Source organism: Heteronotia binoei, chromosome 5, assembly GCF_032191835.1.
Source record: "Heteronotia binoei isolate CCM8104 ecotype False Entrance Well chromosome 5, APGP_CSIRO_Hbin_v1, whole genome shotgun sequence".
Classification (NCBI taxonomy): Eukaryota; Metazoa; Chordata; class Lepidosauria; order Squamata; family Gekkonidae; genus Heteronotia; species Heteronotia binoei.
In genome coordinates, this window is record NC_083227.1 from 76,902,530 (window position 1) to 76,924,081 (window position 21,552).

Genomic DNA, 21,552 nt, shown 5'->3' on the forward strand with positions numbered 1-21,552 from the left:
AAGTGGTAGAGATCCCATGCTCAGGGTGGTATATATGTTTTGATTTGATTTATTTGATTTTTAGCCCATCCTTACTGCGAACAGGCTCATAACAGTAAAATATACATATAAACAGATTTACAACCAACAGCCTTAAAACCACAGTCTAATGTACAAAGATGGTGACTAAAATTAATTTCATATAATCTGATAGATCCATCACATATTTCATATCTTGAGGAACAGACATTTCATATATGCACCTAAAGACAGCTGAGATCTAAACATCATAGATTCTGAAAAGCTGCAGAAAATCTGGGTTCCTCTAGCATTTTTTGTAAAAATAAACAAACAAACCAATAATCTATCTCTTAGCATTTCTGGAAACTGTCTTGAAAATTAAAAAGTGGGAGGCCAAGCAGCTGGGTAGCTGCAGTTGCGGTGGTGGAGAGTCAACCCAGCTGACTAGGGTTGCCAGGTGAGGCCAGCAAGTGGGTGGAGGACTTACCAGGAGTCTCCAGAGGGGAGGGAGGCTCCAGGAGAGGGAACTCTGAAGCAAGTTCTGGGTGAGCTGCCATTGCATTTAAAGGGACCATGTTCCTTTTAAATATTTGCCCTCCATTGGAAGGAATGGAGGAATGGGCACCTTTTTGGGAGGCTCAGAGAATTGGACTCCCTGATCCAATCATTTTGAAACTTGGCGGGGTGAGGGTTTGAGGAGGAGAGGCACCAGCAGCTATGCTGAAAATTAGGTGCCTGTACCTCAACAAACAGCTCACCCACAGAGCTGAAGATACTTGCGTTATACCTTCTGGGGACTGTCCTCCATAGGCTATAATGGAGCACCCAGCAGCTATTTCCCCCCCCCCCCCGTTTCTGATTGCCCTGAGGCAGGGGGACGGGCTTTAAACTGGGGGATCCCCTACCTCCAACTGGGGATTGACAACCCTGCAACTGACATACGGTGAGATTTTTAGAGGTATTTTGCCATTGCCTGCCTGTGCATCACAACTCTTGGAGGTCCCCCATCCAAATACTAGCCAGGGCCAACCCTGCTTAACTTCTGAGATCTGATGAGATTGGGCCAGACTGGGCAACTGCAATGACAATTGCGGACTACAGGGCGGGGGGGGGGCGGGGTTTGCAGTGCTCTTTCGTGAGTCTTTTTCGTTCAGGGCACTTCCTGCCCCAAATATCACGGGCATTGAATGTGCCAGTCTGGTTTGGGAAGCCAAGGAGAGTTTGGCTATCTGGGTAGTGTACCAGGCACCCAACGCACCCTCAGAGAGCCTGCCCGCCCTGCTGGATGCGGTATCGACCTGGGCACTGGACTTCCCTAGGCTGTTAATCCTGGGGGATTTCAATGTCCATGTTGATGATACAGCATCCTTGCAGGCCCAGGACCTAGTGTCATCCACGGAGACACTGGGATTCAGCCAATTTGTTTTTGTTCCCACTCACCAGGCTGGCCATATGCTCGACCTGATCTTTAGGGCTAGGATAACACCGGATCTGGTAGCTGTGGATACAGTTCCATGGTCAGATCACTGTGCCTTGAAAGTCTGTCTGGACTTGCAGACCTCCTCCTGTTTGGGTGAGGAGCAGATTTATGCTCACCCGCAGAGCCAACTGGACCCGGAGCCGCTTCAGTAGGCTCTGCGGGATCCAGTGCCTCCAGGCGGTTCGTTAGATGAGTTAGTGGAAGACTGGTATTCCACGGCCATCGTTGGCTCTCCACGGCCATCGTTGATATCATGCCCTTGCGCCCTCTTCACCGCCGCACCAAAGCAGCCCCTTGGTATACCTTGGAACTGCAGAGGATGAAACAGCAGCTTAGACAGCTAGAGTGAGTGTGGTGGAGATCTTATGATGAGGAGTCTAGAACTTCCTATAGAACATTTATGAAGATCTATGAGAAGGCAGTGAAGTCCGCTAAGAGAGATTTCTATGCAGCTTCCATTGCATCTGCAAAATCACGCCCTGCTCAATTATTTAGAACAATTCAATCACTGACTACGGTGCCAGCAGGCAATCAAAAGCTTAGAGAATTGGATATCAGCTGTCAGGCTTTTGCGACCTATTTTGCAGATAAGGTCTCGACTCTCTGCCATAACCTTCCAGCCACAATTGATACAGTATGTGAACTGGAAGCCCGTTGTCCGTCTTCGGGTCCCATGTTGGACCGTTTCAGCAGTCTTTCCCAGGAGGATATCGAGAGGATCTTGACTGCAGTGAAGCCCACAACCTGTCTCCTAGATCCGTGCCCATCCTGGCTTGTTAAGGCAGGTGGGGATGACATTCAGGGGCCCTTGGCAGAGATTGTTAACCTATCCCTGTCATCAGGGGTATTCCCAGCCAAGTTAAAAGAGGCAGTGGTGCGCCCGCTTTTGAAGAAGTCTTCTCTGGACCCTTCGGTCCTAGCCGATTATCACCCAGTCTCAAATCTACCATTTCTGGGTAAGATAATTGAGAAAGCAGTGGCAGAGAAGTTTCAAGCTTTCCTGGAGGACACATCTGTCCTCGATCCCTTCCAGTCTGGCTTCCGCCCTGGTCATGGGACAGAGACTGTTCTGGTCACCCTCACAGATGACCTTAGAAGGCACCTGGATCAAGGCAAGTCAGCACTGCTATTACTTTTAGATCTCTCAGCAGCATTTGACACAGTCGACTATGATCTAATGACCCACTGCCTTGCCAACATTGGCGTTCAGGGGGTGGCCTTACAGTGGTTTTCCTCCTTTCTCCGTGGTCAGGGACAAAGGGTGGTGATTGGCGAGCAGTCCTTCCTGTGTCACTCGCTAGGGTGTGGTGTACCACAGGGAGCTATTCTCTCGCCAATGATGTTTAACATCTATATGTGCCCCCTTGCCCAGATTGCCAGAGGTTTTGGGCTGGGGTGTCACCAATATGCAGATGACACCCAGTTCTATCTGTTGATGGACGGCCATTCAGACTCCACCCCAGACCATCTGACCAGGGCACTGGAAGAAGTGGCTGGTTGGTTGAAGTTGAGCCGGCTGAAACTTAATCCAACTAAGACAGAGGTGCTGTATATGAGTCATGGGGGGCTGGGACCAAGCATCCAACTCCCCACTCTGGATGGTGCACCTCTTGTGCCAGCTCAGAAGGCGAGGACCCTGGGTGTGACACTGGAGGCCCAGGTCAAAGCTGTTACACGGTCTGCGTTTTTCCATCTCCAGCGGGCCAGGCAACTAGCGCCTTTCCTAGTTCCTCAGGACTTAGCTACAGTGATCCATGCAACGGTCACTTCCAGGTTGGATTACTGTAACTCGCTCTATGCAGGCTTACCCTTGAGGCTGACCCAGAAACTCCAACTGGTGCAGAATGCAGCAGCACGATTGCTGACTGAATCACCTGTACGGGTGAGCAGTTGACCGATGCTGCACAGTCTGCACTTGTTACCAGTTGACTACTGGATCCGCTTCAAGGTGTTAGTACTGACGTTAAAAGCCTTGCACGGCCTAGGACCGGCATACCTGAGGGACCGCCTCTCCCCATATGAGCCCCGGAGGTCGTTTCATTCAGCCTCCCAACATCTTCTGACCCCCACCCCCCGACCCAAAGGACGTCCGCCTTGCTTCGACCAGGGCAAGGGCTTTTTCAGCCCTGGCCCCAACCTGGTGGAATCAGCCCTCTGGAGATTCGGGCCCTCCCGGATTTGTTACTATTCCAGAGGGCCTGTAAGACGGAGCTGTTCTGCCAGGCCTTTGGCTGAGGCGGGTGGGTGTCCTTAATTAGTCACACCATGTAACTGACCTGGCCACACTGATACTGACTACCATCTGAACAGGGACTACCATCTGGACTGGAGGAGATCGGGCCAACATAACTGGCATTTTTGGACACCTAGGTTAGGTGTTTACCTTTTCCACGCTGCCTTGATTTGCACTTAAATTGAGCTATTGGCTCAACTGTTTAAATTTTAATTTTTTAAATGTCTTAACTCTTTGTTTTATTTATCTATGGCTTAATTGTTGGTTTTAATTGTGTAATATGTTGGAATCCGCCTTGAGCCCTTATGAGAAAGGGCAGAATAGAAATCCACCTAAATAAATAAATATAAAATAAAATAAAATAAATTGTGGTTAGCCTCGGTCTTCCTTACAGCTGAACTCTTCGGCTATGGCACCTATTCACTTGAACAGTCTTCCAGGGAGGTCAGAAGAATTCACATGCTGGTACAGTTCTTGAGGCTCTGTAAAGCCTTTTTTGTTCAAGGGGGCTTTTAGAGCTTTAAAACAGAAATAAAGTTACACAGGTGTGGATGTGCTACCCTTAATGGAGTCTAGCCTGAGTCATTTTTTTTCTTAACTGTTTCCTTGGTATTTATATTGTGTGTAAAATGTTTATAGGTAGGGTTGCCAACTCTGGGTTGGGAAGTACCTGGAAATTTTGTGGGTGAAGCCTGAAGACAGGGGAGGGACTTCAATAGGGTATAATGGCATACAGTCCATCTTTCAAAGCAACCATGTTGCCTGGAGATCAGTCATAATCCCAGGAGATCTCCAGCTATCACTGGGAGGTTGGCAATTCAGAACTGTGGTATACATCTGTGTTTGTAGGCCACCTTGATCCATGGTTTGTGTATGGAAATGGCAGGGTATATGTATTTAGTGAGGGGCCATGGCTCAGTGGTAGTGCATCTGCTTGGCATGCAGAAGGGTACAGGTTCAATCTCTGGCATGTCCAGTTAAGGATCAGATAGAAGGTGATGGGAAAGACCTGTGCCTTGAGACTAGAGCTGCCAACCCCCAGGGGATACCTGGAGATCTCCAGAAATTACACATGATCTCTCGTTGACAAAGATCAGACTACAGATCTCAAATTACAGGCTGTTTAGGAGGGTGGACTCTGTGGCATTATACTTTATTGAGGTCTTTCCCTTTCCCAATGCCATCTTCGTCAGGCTCCACCCCCAAATCTCCTGGAATTTCCAAACGCAGAGCTGGCAACTCTGCTTGAGACCCCAGAGAGCCACTGCCAGTCTAAGAAGACAGTACTGGGTCTGATTCAGAGTAAGGCAGCTAGCTTCATGTGTATTCATTTAAGTTTATTTAAAAATTAATCATACCATATCCTTCCCCCTACCCCAGTTCAGTAACATAGGGAAAGGCCCGGGAAGACACCTGATGCTCTGTTCTGAAAGCAGCTTTATTTTGATGATTTAGTTCTTAGTGTAGAAGTCAGTGCTGCAAAAGCAGAGGCGGGTAGCTGCAGGGAGATCGTGCTTGCTAGTTCCTCCCTCAACGAGTAATTTGGTTTTATTCAGGCCAGACCCCACCAGCTCCTCCTTCAGGCAGATGGCCCACTAAAGACCAGCACAGCCATTGTATGGCTGGTGGGTGCTAAGCACACTGAAAGCCACACTATATATGACATTTTTTCACAGGTTGTCTCTCAGCTGGGGAGCTAATTTCCCAAGTACCACAAGGGCATGTGCCGTTCCTCAGCATGGTGAATAATATCCCAGGGCTGTTTCCATCAGGAAAATGGTGCAAGAGCAAACCCCCCTCCCTACCCCCTGTTGCCATGGTTCTGATCTGAGTCAGGCCCCTAAGGCACTCCTAAATTAATTTCCAGCAGCTGCCCTCTGACTGAAGGGAATGAGAGGGAAGGTCAGGAGAACCTCAACATTATCAGTATGTCTGTCTCTTCAAATGGCACAATACTCAGAGGGTGAGCTGTTGTAACCCACAAATGTAACAGTGCAGTTGGGTGACATTTTCATAATGTTTTTGAAGAGAGCAGAATGCTCCAGTGGTATGGGAGACGAATTCCTGCTCAGACTCATCAGGAGGCTTGTAGGTAAGGAACGCAGGATTTCCTTTAATCAGTAATTCAGTTACTGTGAGATTTGATAGCCAGTGTTTGTGTTGCATGGACTGAGTGATCCTAATGACAGACTGTACCATGATGAAAGTTTTTGCCTGTTGTGATGTCCTTCTCCTTCAGTGGGACAGAGTGGGGCTTAGACATTCAGCTGCTTGCTGGCCAGCGTGTCTTCCACCTTGCAAAGGCATTCAGATTCATTTCCAAAAGCACATTTCTCAGATATATTTTCACCCAAAGCAAGCAGTGCCTTAAGGTAACATAGTTTTAAGCAACTAAATTGATCTAACTTCTAAAATGAGACCATGTATAGCATTCTTCATGACTGTAGAACTGGTTTTGTCTGTGGCTCTGATTAAGTCCCAGATGTCTTTGTGTGTAAGTGAATGTTAAGTGCCATCAAGTCACTTCTAACTTATGGCAAGCCTATGAATTAATATCCTCCAAAATGTCCTGTCGTTAACAGCCATGCTCAGGTTTTGCAAACGGAGGGCTGTGGCTTCCTTGAGTGGGTCAATCCATCTCATGTTGCCTTCCGTTTAAGACTATTATCTCTCTTTTTTTGTAGCAGGAACTCCTTTGCATATTAGGCTATGCCCCCCTGATGTAGCCAATCCTCCAAGAGCTTACAGCACAATAAGTACAGGGCCTTCTGTAAGCTCCAGGAGGATTGGCTACATCAGGGAGGTGTAGCCTAACATGAAAAGGAGTTCTTGCTACAAAAAAAGCCCTGATCTCTCCTGTGTTGAGATTTTGTTTTCTGGGCCAATTTAACATCTGCTATAGCTTTTCTAGAGAAAACTGTTTCCTAGGTTGAATTGTTACTTTGTCCTGCTGGCATACTTCCACACAAGACAAATACTGAACAGCCATTCTGCAAGCTTTGTATCTGATTTGCACCCCAACAGAAGAGAGCTTTGCTAAATTTTAACAGGTCGATAAGGTCTTGCAAGTGGCATTTGCTATCTCTAATTTATTCAGATTTAATGTACTTAAGAAATATCAGAGATATCTGAGGGGGGAGTAAAGAGGAGGGGGAAATAAAGAGGAGGGTACCCCTTGGGGGGAATAAAGAGGAAGATACCTAGATTATAATTTATAAAGGGAGAGAAATAATGTTTGGATTTATGATAAAATCTTAAAGCTAACTCTATGGAGCATTTTTTTGTTTTTGCTGTTAGCCTACATTTGGTAAGATGATAGGAATGAATGCAAATACAGATATATCCACTTGAATTTTCTTATTTGTGTTTTTGTTTTGTGGGTGAGGTAGTAGAAGCCAGAGAGCTTCTAGTTTGCACTGCCTACATCCTTAGGCCTGAGTCTTGAGTGTTTCTTTTCTTTGGAATTTTCTAAAGTCAGCATATATATGTGGGAACTTCTACAAAGGTGTATGAGACTGTATGTTTCAAGAATCGTATGACCAAGTTGGAGCTATGCTGTGGTCATTGCTACCTCTTTCTTACCCAATGCCATGTTTGGGAAGGATGAAACAAAAGCATCTTAAATTGTTTGTTTTGTGTTTTAGACACAGTAGCCAATGCCTCGGGCCCTTTGCTGGTGGAAATAGCCAAGACTCCAGGTTCTGCACTAGGAATCTCGCTGGCAACCAGCACTCATCGGAATAAGCAGGTCATAGTTATTGACAAGATCAAGCCAGCCAGTGTAGTGGACAGGTATGAAACTGAACTGCCTTGTCTTTCCCCATTTTGATGTCAGTTCCTCAATTTCCCTCTTTAAAATACATGTTTCAGTCTGGAAAACTGGGTGGAGGGGGGAATACAGATGAAAGTTTGCCGCCACATGGCATTTTTACAGGTATAAGGGATATTGTGCAAGGAATATTGTGAATATTCCTTCTTCAGGAAGTTTCACTGATGTGAAGGACCGCTTTCTTTTATGCTGTCCACTATATCTGGTCCTCATATAAAGTATTGCTCCTGGTGCCCCCCCCTACCTACAGAAAAGAGGCTAGCGTTGACCAGAATGGGGCCTTCTTATTAGTGGCACCAGACCTGTGGAATGCACTCTCCTTGAAACTTGCTTTAAGGTGCCAGGCCAAAACAATGTTCATTGACCCAAGTTTTTAATTGAATATCATATTTTCCTATTTTTGTCCCACTGTTATGCTGGTTGCTTTCACACTCTGTCTTGAAACTGCTGACATTGCTGTGATAAATACTGAGGATGGATTTTATCGTGGGTTTGGGTCTTAAATTATTTGAATTGTTTTTCTAACTTAAAATTGCATTTATTGTTTTATGCGGTTAGTGACCTCAGAAAAAATTGGGGGAATGCAGAATAGAAGTCTTTTAAATAAAATCAGAATATAAGGCAGTGGCTTTATATACTGTGTTTGGTTCTATTGGATGCTTATCAGTGTATATTTTGTTAGCCCTCTAGAACCAATGTTCCCATGCAATCCGCAGGAAGAAGGGCATGTTAAAGCATGCTCCTGGGTGCACTACATAAACTGACCATATGCCCCAGAATCTTCTGCCAAGCCCAGGAGCCCTTGTGAAGGATTCTTTTATGGTCAGATCAATGTGGAAGGTCTTTTCTCAAGGTAGAAACTTATGACCTAGGAATTTAAAACTATTGCTTGATATCAGTAGTTTTACAATCAGGAACATCTGACGGTACTACTGCTAGCAGTTTAAGTTACCATGTGGTCCAAGATAACTGGATTTGGTTTGGCAGAGATTAATTAGGCCCAATGGAATATGCACTATAAGCATAAATTTGAACATTAATTTGGAGAGATCACAGATGTCTGTTTTGAGATGCTGGCTGATGAGGAAAGATAACCTGTTGCGTGAAGGGTAAATAGCCCGAGTCTTTCTTTGGTTTTATTCCCTTCTCAAATAATTTGCCACAATGGAGTCTTTACAGACTGCAGGTGAGCGTGCTTTTGAGCGCTATAATGCACCGTTGTTCAGGATGCAGACATCCTGTGCTTTTAGCAGTGGGATATTTTCAAAGCACCAAAAAGGTGCCATACATATTGCCCTTGGGTAAGTCTGTTTAATTACAACATTTATATCCTGCCTTTTCTCCAGTCAGGGCTATCAAGGTGAATATTGGTGATTGCATGACTATAAATGATCCAAGCTCTATAACCCTTTTGTAGTCTCTTAGGAGAAAAGTGTTAAACACTAAAAAGGATAACTCCCTCCTCTTCCAACATAGGCCATTTCAGAAACCTTTTTTTTGTTAGTTCTTTGATTTGTCAGAAAAACCATGTTTATGCAGCTCTCTTTAAGCATTCTTCTCTCCAGTGCTAGACCATGCATTTGCTCTGATTCTTTTTAAAGTACCAAATGGCTAAGTGAATAAAAATAAATTTTGTGGTTGTTTATTGTCAGCAAAGACCTTTGATTCTTGCAATAAAGATAGTGTGCTGTCTAACACATGAGTGAGTTTTCTTCAGTGCAGAGAAAGGCATCTTAATTTTTTTAGCCAAGCCATTTTTATGTGCTTTTGTATAAAATTTCCGTGCTTCCATGGCTTTCCAAATGAAAGCCAGCAAATAATATAAGAGACCCTCCAACATTTCTTAGAGAAAATAGGACATGAATGTAGAGGTGGGACCAGCACAATGCAGACTATGGATATGCTACAGGCAGAAACCAAAACATAAGCCTCTTCCCAAGCCACCCAAACTTGGGACATCCCTACAAAGAATGCAGCATGATTGCCATCATGATTGTTTAAAATCTTTTTTTCCCCTGAAACTGGATCCAAAACAAACTGCTCTTGATTTTTTTTTTTTAATATAGCTAGTGTCCAACTTTTATGACAGAGCTGTGCGCCTTAATAGCTTAAAATAAGAAATTCTGATGAAGCCTTTGCCTTTGTTGCACCAGTATTCCAGGGAAGACTCCTCTGCCAAATTTCTGCTTGCTATGAAGTTACTAAAGGGATCCTTTTAATTAAAAAGAGAATAAGCCTGGTGAAGAAATTGGAAAGAGGGGAGCTGTCTAGGAGAAGTCTAACTTCTGCTTGGACACCAAATACAGAACTCAAGTCACCTACACACTCCTACCTTGCCCACAGAGAATGAGATGCATCTCAAAGTAACCTTTGATCAGCAGTGTCACTTGGACATTTCCAAGAAAAAGTTTTGCATGAAACACATCAGGAAGAAAATTATGTTTAGACACAAGCCTTGGGTACAGTGTGTATGTGTATAATTGTCCCTCTTCATAGTGAAATCACATTGTTGGGTTATAGATTGTTTATAGTATCATTTTGTTTAATTTGCAACTATCTACCAAAAGCGACAAATGTTCTTAAGATTCTCAAGAGCCTCACCTACCCTTTATTCTTTCACTCCCTCTTGTACATGCTTGGATTAAACACAGGCTAGTTAACCCTCTGTATGACTCATTGAAAGAAATCTAAAGATCATTTTTAATAGAGGAGAGAAGTCATCATAGTTACTCTGTGGCTATCATGAGGATTTGTGGAACAGTCAGATTGCTTACTTCAAGGATTGTGAAAGTCAGGTCCCCAAACTGAGGAAGAATTTGTTGGTTTGAGATGTTAGGATAGCTAGACAGTCTAATATTTTGCCAAGCAGAACAGATACATCAGTGTGAATAAGCTCCTGGTTGTTACCATTAGGTTGTTACCTCATGAAACATGAGGACAGAGGAAAATCTGGTATGTAGCTAAGACCAGCAATCTAAATGAGGTGCTCTCACCTGCTACCCTTTCATGTAAACACCACAGATTAGTTGGAATGTTGTTACCCTGAAGATCTCCGTCATTACTAGGGTTCCCAATCCCCAGGTCCAAGCAGGGGATCACCAGGTTTTACAGGCTTCCCCCCACCCCCAGTCAGTTGATTGGCGGGGAAGCCCCACCCCCTCAGTCACCATGCAGCTCTAGGTCTTGGGCAGGTTTAGAAACCTGCAAACAGGTCCCTTTCAAAATGTGTGTGTGTCTCTGTGCCTTTAAAGTTGAGCAGGAAGTATTTCATGGGAAGGGTCAGCAACGCTTGTTTTGCTTTCGTTTCAGAGCAACTGTGTGTATGTGTGTGCATGTGTGTGAGTGAGAGTGAGAGAGAGAGAGCAGCACCAGACCCAGTAAGTGTGTGAGTGTGTGTGAGAGAGAGGGTTGCCAATCCCCAGGTTTGAAGGCCCTCCCACTTTAGGGTCATCATTAAGCAGTGGTGGAGTGGAGGGGAAATGTCTACTGAGCAATTATTCCCTATGGAGAACGATTCCCATAGGGAATAGTGGGGAATTGAGCCGCGGGTATTGGGGGCTCTGGGAGGGGCTGTTTTTTGAGGTAGAGGCACCAACTTTTCAGTATAGCATCTAGTGCCTCTCCCCAAAATAACCCCCAAGTTTCAAAGCAATTGGGCCAGGGGGTCCAATTCTATGAAACCCAAAAGAAGGTGCCCCTATCCGTCATTATTTCCTATGGAAGGAAAGTATTTAAAAAGGTGTACTGTCCCTTTAAATGTGATGGCCAGAACTCCCTTGGAGTTCAATTATGCTTGTCACACCCTTGCTCCTGGCTCTGCCTCCAAATGTCTTCTGGCTCCACCCCCAAAGTCCCCAGATATTTCTTGAATTGGACTTGGCAACCCTAGTCATTACATTGGTGTGAAGTGCTGAGGTTACAGAGAACATGATGGTGCTTGCATCAATTTTTGATAATTCGGATGAACTTTAGGAGAAGGATCTACAAGGTTTTTTAAAATGAAAATCTGGCCCATTCCCTGGGCAGTTAAATGTCCAGAACAACTCTCAGAAAAACCTGGCTGAAGATACAGTTGGAAGGTATGATACAGCAGAAAACAAACTTGATGCAATGTCACAGTAGTTTGGATAAGTCACATGTGAGAGGAAATTTGCTAGGTTTTGAATGTTGTAACTGCCAGAGGTGACTCCTCTGTTTCTGTGTCTCTCCTGCAGATGTGGGGCTTTGCATGTTGGCGATCACATCCTTTCCATTGATGGTACCAGCACAGAACACTGTTCATTGTTAGAGGCTACTCAGCTTTTAGCTGCAACATCAGAAAATGTAAAGTTGGAGATACTACCTGCCCACCAGAGCAGACTTCCCCTCAAGCCTCCAGACACAGGTATGGACCAAGACTAATTGTAAAATACAAAGTACTGTTTCTTCCTGTGGGATACTGATGCACAATAACTGTACTACAGGCCTTGTGAAACCATGCTATAGCCCTCGTCAGTATCTGAGGAAATATTAATTTTTATTGTGACAATAATGAAACATGCTAGAGTAGGTTTAAAAATTTCCAGAAACCTAAGAACATATGGTAGGTGATTGAACCCTGGTCCTTTTATTGGAGCATAAGCAAATCTTGAATAACTTCATTGCATATATTTTTTGATCTGCATGTGAGTCATCCATGTTTATTAGATATATAGATATTCAGTATGGCTTCAGTGTGGCTAGTTAAAAATGTCTATAGCTATTTCAGTACAATTCGCAGGCAAGGCTCCCCGGTCCTTCTTTTTATCCAGCAGTATAATATGAAGTTTAGTTTCATTATGAATTGGCCTCAGGTCCTTTTAACCTTGCTCAGACCAACAGCCATCCTTCACGGATGAGATACGCTCCACAAATTGAGCTTTCTAATACAGTTTAAAATGCTGGTTGCACATACAGTACCAGATAATATGGAAGGATAGCTCTTTGTCATTTGGGGACACCCTCACGACAAGTGGCTGCACTGCACTGGATACATGTAACCTAAAAAAATATTTCCATGGATGACTTAAATATCAGTGACACATTCCCTTTGTCTGCTGCCCAGTGTACCCTAAACTTCAATGGTCAATGTATAGCACTATGAGTCAGCTGTTTGCAACTGTATCTCTGGACTCTCTCATCACTGGCTTTATCAGGGACATTTTCCAGCTGAACATAGGAAAAAAGGAGGAAAGCATCAAAGATTTATGCCATTTAAACAGCACTTGGTAATAATCATTTCCATGTTTAAAGAGCATTTATATGCTCTTCTTGCTGGTTAAAACATAATAGGGAAAATGGATGAATGACATGCCCATCTCAGCATGCAAGTCTTTAACGGACTTGAAAGATTATTTGTCATCTTTTACTTTAAGGCACAAGAGAAACTTCTGCTGCTGACCAGCATGCAACAGTGCTATTTGAGACTATGGTGGGAAGGGTAGGGAAACTCCATTCAGCACCTTCCATGTCAGAATCCTTTGTCTCTTAAAGTGATGTCTTGCAATCACTGTTTTGTAAAACTGATTAGAATGAGTTTGATTCAAGCACCCTAGAGACCAAACAAGAGCTTCAGGGTATAAGCTTTCAAGAGAGCTTTGACTTTTGAAAGCTTTTACTTTCTTATATGCTCAGAAATTGAAACCTTCAATATTATCTACAATAGAAGAATGGCTGGTGAAGATGTGGAACTTGCTGAGATGGCCAAACTTACTTCTTTGATCAGGGAAAAAGTATTAGCTATATTTATTGCCAACTGGAATCCCCTTATAGACTTTTTGTGTGAAACTGAAAAAGATAAATTGATGTTTTGTGGTTTTGAAGAATAAGAGAGAGGAAAAGATTATAGATAAAGGAGAGATCTCTTATGTAGCTATAGAAAGGGTCATTAGAGTAAACTAAATTGTCAGTCATAGACAAAAATGGAAATATATTCCCTTATTTTCCTTCATGTTTTTCTTTTTTATTCCATTTCTTGTATTTTCTGTTTTATTTCTTTTTAATGTACGTATTAAAAATCTTTATAAAATTGATAAAATGAATGCTTATACCCTGACACTCCTGTTGAACTCTTAAGGTGTTACTTGAATCTAGCAGTTTTACCACAGACCAGTATGGCTACCCTCTGAAACAGATTGAAATAAGAACATCTCTTAACCATTTAACTTATTTTCTTGTTCCTAAATCATTCTTCCTCAATTGTTATCCCCCAAATCCCTATATACATGCATGCATGACCAGATGATAGGTTCACACACTTAACAGGAAGCAGTGTAATTCTCAGATTTGGAGCAGGGGGAAGGTATGCTGTGGAGAATGGTTAATTCTTTCCTTTTCCCAGGACAACCCCACATCCACTATTGGATGACCTATACTTTTACAACCCGTGCTGATTCTGTGCAAGCAGTGGGAAGAAGGAGGTTATACGATTACATGCAGCTCTTACGCTCTAGAGTGTCAATCAGAATCTCCTCTAGAAAGAAAACATGAAATAAATTTTAGCTGCTGCACAGCTCCCAGATTACCAATACTGCACAGCTAAAAGGAAAGCAGAATTGATGTGGGTTGATGTAGACTATTTATACAACTTGCAAAAGTGGTTTTATAATGATCTTCCAATAGAGGACTATTGCTTGCTGTATGTATTCTGTATGCTTATGTCTTTCCCTGTGGCTTTTATTCTTTCCTGCATAATGCGGAACACAGTCAAAGTGCAAAAGAGTGACCATCACCATTGTTGGGATCCTTGTGTCAGCTACTGTCACACTCATCATCCAGGACACTGCAAGACACCCACTTGGAATCAAACTTCTAGCCAAGATTATTGCAAATGTAAGGAACCTTAGCGGGATTTTTTCCCTATTCATTTGATCTGCACTTCCATATTTGAATCTGGGAAAGGATACACTGCCAGACTTTTAACCAGTGCCAGGTCCAGGTATCAAAGAAAGCAGGAAATGAGTACACTTTACCAGGGAGGGGGGCTGCTGGGCCTGGGTTGCTGGCCCATTCTCATAATTATATGTTTTTAGTCTTTTTTAAAAAGAAAGGTTTATACATTAATAAACAAAATGTACATCTGCATGTTGAGCTGTTTTCCCTCACTCTGTCCATCCTGAAGAACTGTGTTTTTAATAACTCTATTAAGTCCATGGATGGTTTGTCCAACCATCCATGGACTTCATGGAGTAGGTCTTTCACACTTCCCCCTCCAGGAGAGAGGAATTAGCAGAAACCATTGCTCAACTTAAATAGGCAAAAACCTTCTCAGCCCACCCCCGCCACCCCAGCTCAAAGGTTTAGCCCCAAGATCAGACAATAAAACCTCTTATTTTACCTCAGTTATCCCTGTCCTGCTTTAGTTGCTCCTCTGGCAGCCATATTATACCCTAATTCATTCTCAATAGTCAATGGAAATCCATCCCTTCTCCCCACATCCCACCTTTATTATATATAGATTATAATCCTTTTGGGCACAGGCTGTGTCATGGCTATATTCTATACAGTACCATAGGCACAGTGAATATTTGCAGTGGTAGTCATACAAATCTCTCAAATTCTTTTCTGAAAGATTTTCACTGATGTATAATCTGAAGGATAAGAGGTGGACAGGGAATGATAGACCTGGGAACATCCTTTGATAATGTGAAGTATGCCAGGCCTACTGTTTCATAGGTCAGTTGTGATGCTAGTGTTTTGCATGAAGGAAAAGTTCACAATAACAATTCTTAACATGCTTTGGGAATGAGGAAATAACTTCCAGTCAGCTACTCCTCTCTGTATGCTCTCGGGCAACTCTGTGGTATACACAAGCTGATTTGGCAGCAAGAGCATTGGAGCATGTTAAATCAGGTTAAAAAGTTAGTGGTAGCAAAACTTGCCAGATGGGTTCATTCTGACCTTTTGACTCTAACTCTGGCTGTTTTGCACTGTCCAGCTCTTGTAGCTGCCAATTTTTCATCTCCCACGATGAACACATCAGGGTTTGCCTGCCAGAATTCCAATACTCTACCTCGGAGCAACCACACCATGAGCCCACGAGCCACCATGCTGAGGAGAAGACAGAGGAAGAAGGAGCACAAAAGTTCACGTAAGAGGAACAAACATTTCACGGGGAAAGTAGGGAGGGGCTGCTGTGCTTGCAGCTGCTTCAGCAGGCTAGTTAGATGTCCTTTAAATTTCTGTCCCACTTGATGGTTTTTGTTGTTGGATCACAAAAGGAGAATGAAAACCTGCCTATCTTTATTCCACTGTCCTCTGTGATTCACTGTCTGGATCTTTAGAATTCCCTCCAGTCTCCAATCCCTAAGAAACACTAATAAGTCAGGTGCTCTTTCTCCCCCACCTCATCTTCCTAATGAGAAACAAGCAACAGTCCATTCTGAAAGCACATTGACTACATGCACACCACATCAGATATTGAACAAATATGGTGCTTAGCACTCATTTGCAAATGGATTTTTCCTGTGTGGACCAGTGACAACTGCACAGTCTATTGAGGAATGGATGTAGCTGTGCAATCTGTTCTTCACAGTCAACCTCCAAGAGAACTGGTTCTGTTAGTCTTCAACAGAAGCTAGCTTGTAACTGCAAAGCGACCTTCTCCTGGAGTGCCCTTTCAGTTTTGAATATACTAATTGGGTTTCTTAGACAATAAAGTAAAATAAGGTGCTGGATGATCTTTTAAATTTATAAATGTGCAAACAGCTTTTAAAACTAGATTGGTTGCCTGGGAAATGGGGGTGGGGTAGGCTGGATCTGAACAGAAAATCATCATTCAATGTGAAAACAGGCTCACAGTGCAAACTCAAGAGAAGGAAGAAAAGAAGCTCAGTTCATCCTACAAGACAAAAACCATGGTAGTTCTTGTTTTAAGATACACCTAGATTCTTCCTGAGAGGCCTTTTAGTGAATAAGATCACAGCTTTACAATGGAGGGTCTTTTATTTATTTATTTATTTATTTAATTTGGTTTATACCCTGCCCTCCCCACCGAAGCAGGCTCAGGGCAGCTCAAAACATAAAATCCCACAAACAATTAAATTAATGAGTATTAAAATTACACATTCAATAATAAAATAGATATACAATGATTAAAACAGTTAAAACAGAATAAAATGGAATATTGAGTTGGTGCTATTCTGGCGGCGATGGCCTTCTTGAACATATGAAGCTGCCTTATACTGAATCAGACCCTCGGTCCATCAAAGTCAGTATTGTCTACTCAGACTGGCGGCGGCTCTCCAGGGTCTCAAGCTGAGGTTTTCCACACCTATTTACCTGAACCCTTTTTAGTTGGAGATTGAACCTGGGACCTTTTGCTTGCCAAGCAGATGCTCTGCCACTGAGCCACCATCCCTCCCCTTCTTCCACTTCTCTTAAATACCAGTGCTGAGTCAATTGAGTGCCAGCTGGAAGAGGACAGTCTTGCAGGCCCTGCAGAACCTGTGTCTGAACTGAGCAAAAAAACCATCACCCTCTCCAGTTTGGCAAGTGATTGAATTTTCCTAGGGCAGAGCAGTCTTTATGTACCCAGCTGCATGTGCATGGAGGGGGGAGGGAATGTAAAAAGGACCACTGAGAGAAAACCAAGTCTCTGACACTTGCGTTCAGATGCGAGATAGGCTGAGACTATCTAAGGGATGCCACTCTTGAGATGCTGTGTGCCATTCTAGTGGGGTTTGTGTGCTACTTTCCTTAATTATTCTCAAGAAATTTGTTTTATTAATGATGAATTATCCTGAAGTGGTCATCATTATGTGTTAGGTCCTATTTCTTCTTCCATTTGTACAGCTCTAACTTCCATTGTGGAGCCGGTACATCTGGTGCTTGGTGCTTTCTGGCCTTGTGTGAGGGGAAGATTTCTAGTAGTGGAGGAGCACCTTCATAACAGAGGACAGTGCTGCCTATGATCCAAGCCTATGAGATGAGAAACTGAGCTCAGCTAGCTGCTGATCAACTTTTACAATGCAAAGGAAGGAGGATGGTGCAAATGAGCTTGAGACTGCTTCAAGGATTGTTTGTGGTTTTGCATATTGGGATGCATCTAGTCTAAATTGGCAGTTTCTACCAGTTTTTCCTTTCTTGCTCTGCAGAACTCTCCTTATGCTGTCCCTGGGTGTCTCCTGCCCACTGAGAACAGCATTCCATAGAGATCAGTCTTCTGTGTGGAGAGGGTGGGCTATGTTCTGCTCTGCTGATGGAAAAGTCAGGCCAGATCCAACACCATGCCTGAACCAAGACAAAGCCTTAAATGTATAGTGGGAAAGGAACATCTATGCCCTTCCCCATGGAATAGTTATCTTAGGAACAAACCTCAGATCATTCACCTGTTTACTAGTATAGTGGATTGTTTACATATGTTGGGCTTAGCTTTTTCTCCTTTCAGGCTTCTCCCTGCCTCTTGACCTGATTTCCCCCACAGCAGCTACTGAAGGAAGACAGTGTAAACATCACAATAATTAATCTGATTGTCTTGCTTATATCTGCCTTTGAGCCTTCAGATAGTCCCTGTGGCCCCCATGCCCTGTATAGATGTAGCACAGTACAATAATAATGGCTTTTGTTTCTGTGTGTGTCAAATGAGGGCAAAAATAGATGGATGTTCATCCTGTTTCACAGGATAGATCTTTTGCACAATGATTGATGCAAATTCTGGCTTGCCCAATGAGGAGCCATTCTACGGTCTGGTTTTTGGTCCTATTAATGTCCCTAGCTCTGCAGAAGGCAGTGCTTGGGAGGAACATTTTGCTGAAAGAATAGTAGGTTTATACTTACAAATAGCTTTGGGTAGGAAAGGAGTGCTGCTGCCTATGTATTGGCAGATACGCCAGAGAACTGTATTGCTAACTTGAGTATGTCTCTTGTTTCAGTGTCACTGGCATCCAGCACGGTGGGTCCAGGTGGGCAGATTGTTCATACAGAAACAACAGAGGTGATTCTAAGAGGAGATCCCTTGAATGGCTTTGGACTGCAACTTCAAGGGGGGATCTTTGCTACGGAAACACTCTCTTCTCCCCCCCTCATCCGATTTATTGAGCCTGACAGCCCAGCAGAAAGGTTAGAGACCTTGCCCTTGAGTTTCAAATGATGATGGTGGCATTTCCTTTAGTTAATAGAGGTGTCTTCCACACACAGAGGTCGCTTTTTTTATTACCTTCCTCTGAATTCTAATTGTTTGTGACTTGGAGCTCCAGCATTCATCAAGGGAGTACTAATAGGAACCTCGTACCTGCTGTAAAATATTCATCAGCGGAAATGAGATGATGAAAATATTCATCAACACCTCTTTGTGTTGCATTTAACATCACTTGCTATATTGCTGTGCTGGGTTGTACCATGTAATTTTGCAGCTTGGTTCTCCCCCCACCCCCCCCACCCCCGCCAAATTTATTAGCAAAGAGTATTGTGATTTCAGACTTCACCATTCAAAAGTATCATACCATGAAATTGTCCGAGTCCATTGAAATTGCACTGTACTATTTTTGACTGGTCAGCAGTATGGTTAAACCAAACGGTATTGTTTTGTGGTCTAAATTTTTTACTACCCTTCTGTTGCACCAGAAGGTTTGCATTCATTCTGCATGAGAGCAAAGGCCTTGCATCTTCTGCAGAACAGCGGTAGCATTTTACAAGAGGCATAGCAGTGCATTTTGATTATGAATAATTAATGTTGGGGCCATCATGTTGTGTGATAAGTAAGGTGATATTGCTCTTAAAGATTTTCCTATTTAGTCCTTGGAAAACATGATGCACACATTAATTGCAGTGCTGATGGTTGTGGTGTGTGTTTCACTGGTAGTGGGTGAAGGAGGCATTTTGTTATGAAGAGTAAGCTAGTTCTCCGATGATGTTCATACATGCATGTGCAAGGATGGGCTTTGCTTATTCAGAAATTTGTACTATTTTACATTTTTATTTCATTTTTATCCCATTTTTCCTCTGTGGAGCTCAGGGCAGTATACAGATTTCTACTATGGTACCTCACTTTTTTATTCTCACAGGAAACCATCTGCAGAAGGTTAGGCAGACAAACTGAGGAGTCAGATCTCAACTGTTCAAGTGTGTCACTGATTGTCCCATGAAACAGTTACAAATGCTGATACAATTGATCTGAAGGGAAATTTTGTGTTCTCTCTCTTTCTGGATGCTGTCCCACTCCATTGCCTTCGTTTTCAAGAGTATTCGGGCCTTCCTCTCATGAATTTTCACTAGTGTACCCATTTGCTGCAAAACTTCCACGCAACCTTTTAACATAGTCTAGTATAATTACTCTGGGAGCAAGGCAAATATACCATACTTCATCCCTTTTCAAGATTTGTTTCCTCTTATCAGTAAAGGGTGTCAAATTTGTCAGATGGTATAAGAATCTTGGTAAATTCAGAATATGCTTGAAATTTTTATTTTTTATAATATTACAATTAGAGCAGGACAGAAAATATTTTTTGATAGAGATCTTGATGAAAATCTTCTCACATACTTTCCCTAGATAGAGGGGACCAATTAAATGCTCAAGCCCAGGAGTCATTTTGGAGAAAAAGAAGTGCTGGAGCTCATTTGAACAACTCATTTGCATATGCCACACACCTCTGACATCATTGGAAGGTGTACTAAATTATATCAGCTCAGCATCTACCTTAAAATGCTTCTTAAATTATAATTGTTGCAATAAAACCTTACTCCCATCATACTTTTAAAATCACTTTCTCCTATGTAGCCACAGCAGCATGATGAAGATTTCCATCTGTCATCTATATATATATATTGGTTATTTTCCCATATCTTGTGGGGGGAAATATTAGAAAGTTTGTCGAATCTTAGAGTTCAGCAAAATTCTCACAGGGGATTTGAACAATGAAGCCCGGAACCAAGTATGGGGGGAGGAGTTAAGAAAGAAACAGCACAATAAAATTTAGAGGTTTCAGAGCTCTGCTCCTGTGAGTTCCTGCTCAGAATGAGGCCTGGTCAAGCCCTTTTTCTTTTGTTTAAACTTGAATTCATCCAAGTATTGCTGTACTTGTTCCCTATTAATTTGGCAGTCATGAACTACATGTACTGTGAGGTTGGCATTTTTAAAAAATATATTTTTATATATGAATGCATTAGGCATTAACAAAGCTTGCAACCCCAGGGGCCTTGGAAACAACCCAATTTGTCTTATGCTCTTTTCAAGCCATAAGCAAGAGCAAAGCTCTCTACTGCACTGCATGGGCTTGCCTGACTCTAGTGAGTCATGCATGTCACTTTTCCTCTAAAATACCAACCCAACATGACTCTCACTTTGCTTTCTATTTATGCCGTTTGCTCATGATTGCGGGGAACATTCTGCACTGTTTTGTTGGACCAGGCTGTACTTTGTGGGAATCGTGTCAAGGAGTAATTTGGGCTTACCCTCCACAGTCTGTTCTAGGCTTACCCTCCACAGTCTGTTCTAGGCTTACCCTCCACAGTCTGTTCTAGGCTTCACTGTGGGTTTTTTTGTTTATGTTGCATAATAGAATCTTCCTAGTTCCTGTTGGGGATGGCACCATTTGGGACCCAGTGCAATGAAAACACAACCCACTGAACATGTGTGTTGGCTCACCAAATGCTCAGTAAATCTCCTGGTTTTGCTGCTTGCTTGTAACTGCAAAAATAGAGGGTTTCCCAAGGCCACTATATGCGGCTGGTGGGCTGCATGATTTTTTTATCTTTTTTTTCCTTCTCATTCTTGTATTTGGCACCTGTCATAAGGGGGGCGGGTTGTAGCAGGAACTTCTTTGCATATTAGGCCACACACCTGATGTAGCCAATCCTCCAAGAGCTTTCAGTAGCCCCTGTAAGAGCCCTGCAAGCTCTTAGAGGATTGGCTACATCAGGGGGGTGTAGCCTAATATGCAAAGGTGTTCCTGCTACAAAAAAAAGCCCTATCATAAATTGGATTTATTATTTTTCTTGGAGGGGATGTGTATTTGGCATGAATTGGATTAAGTGTATGTAACATCCTGCCTTGAA

General features: G+C 43.0%; 1 protein-coding gene across 8 annotated transcripts in view; it reads left to right on the forward strand.

Annotated features, from left to right (window-relative positions):
• The window catches only part of GRIP2 (glutamate receptor interacting protein 2), a 637,553-nt gene that overhangs the window by 552,239 nt on the left and 63,762 nt on the right, over window positions 1-21,552 (forward strand). For all 8 annotated transcript variants that reach the window (XM_060239631.1, XM_060239635.1, XM_060239628.1 and 5 more), the window contains exons 8-12: window positions 7,358-7,505; window positions 11,757-11,926; window positions 14,266-14,391; window positions 15,497-15,649; window positions 18,432-18,618. In XM_060239631.1, the coding sequence (XP_060095614.1) occupies window positions 7,358-7,505; window positions 11,757-11,926; window positions 14,266-14,391; window positions 15,497-15,649; window positions 18,432-18,618 (784 nt within the window). The remainder of the gene's footprint in view (window positions 1-7,357; window positions 7,506-11,756; window positions 11,927-14,265; window positions 14,392-15,496; window positions 15,650-18,431; window positions 18,619-21,552) is intronic.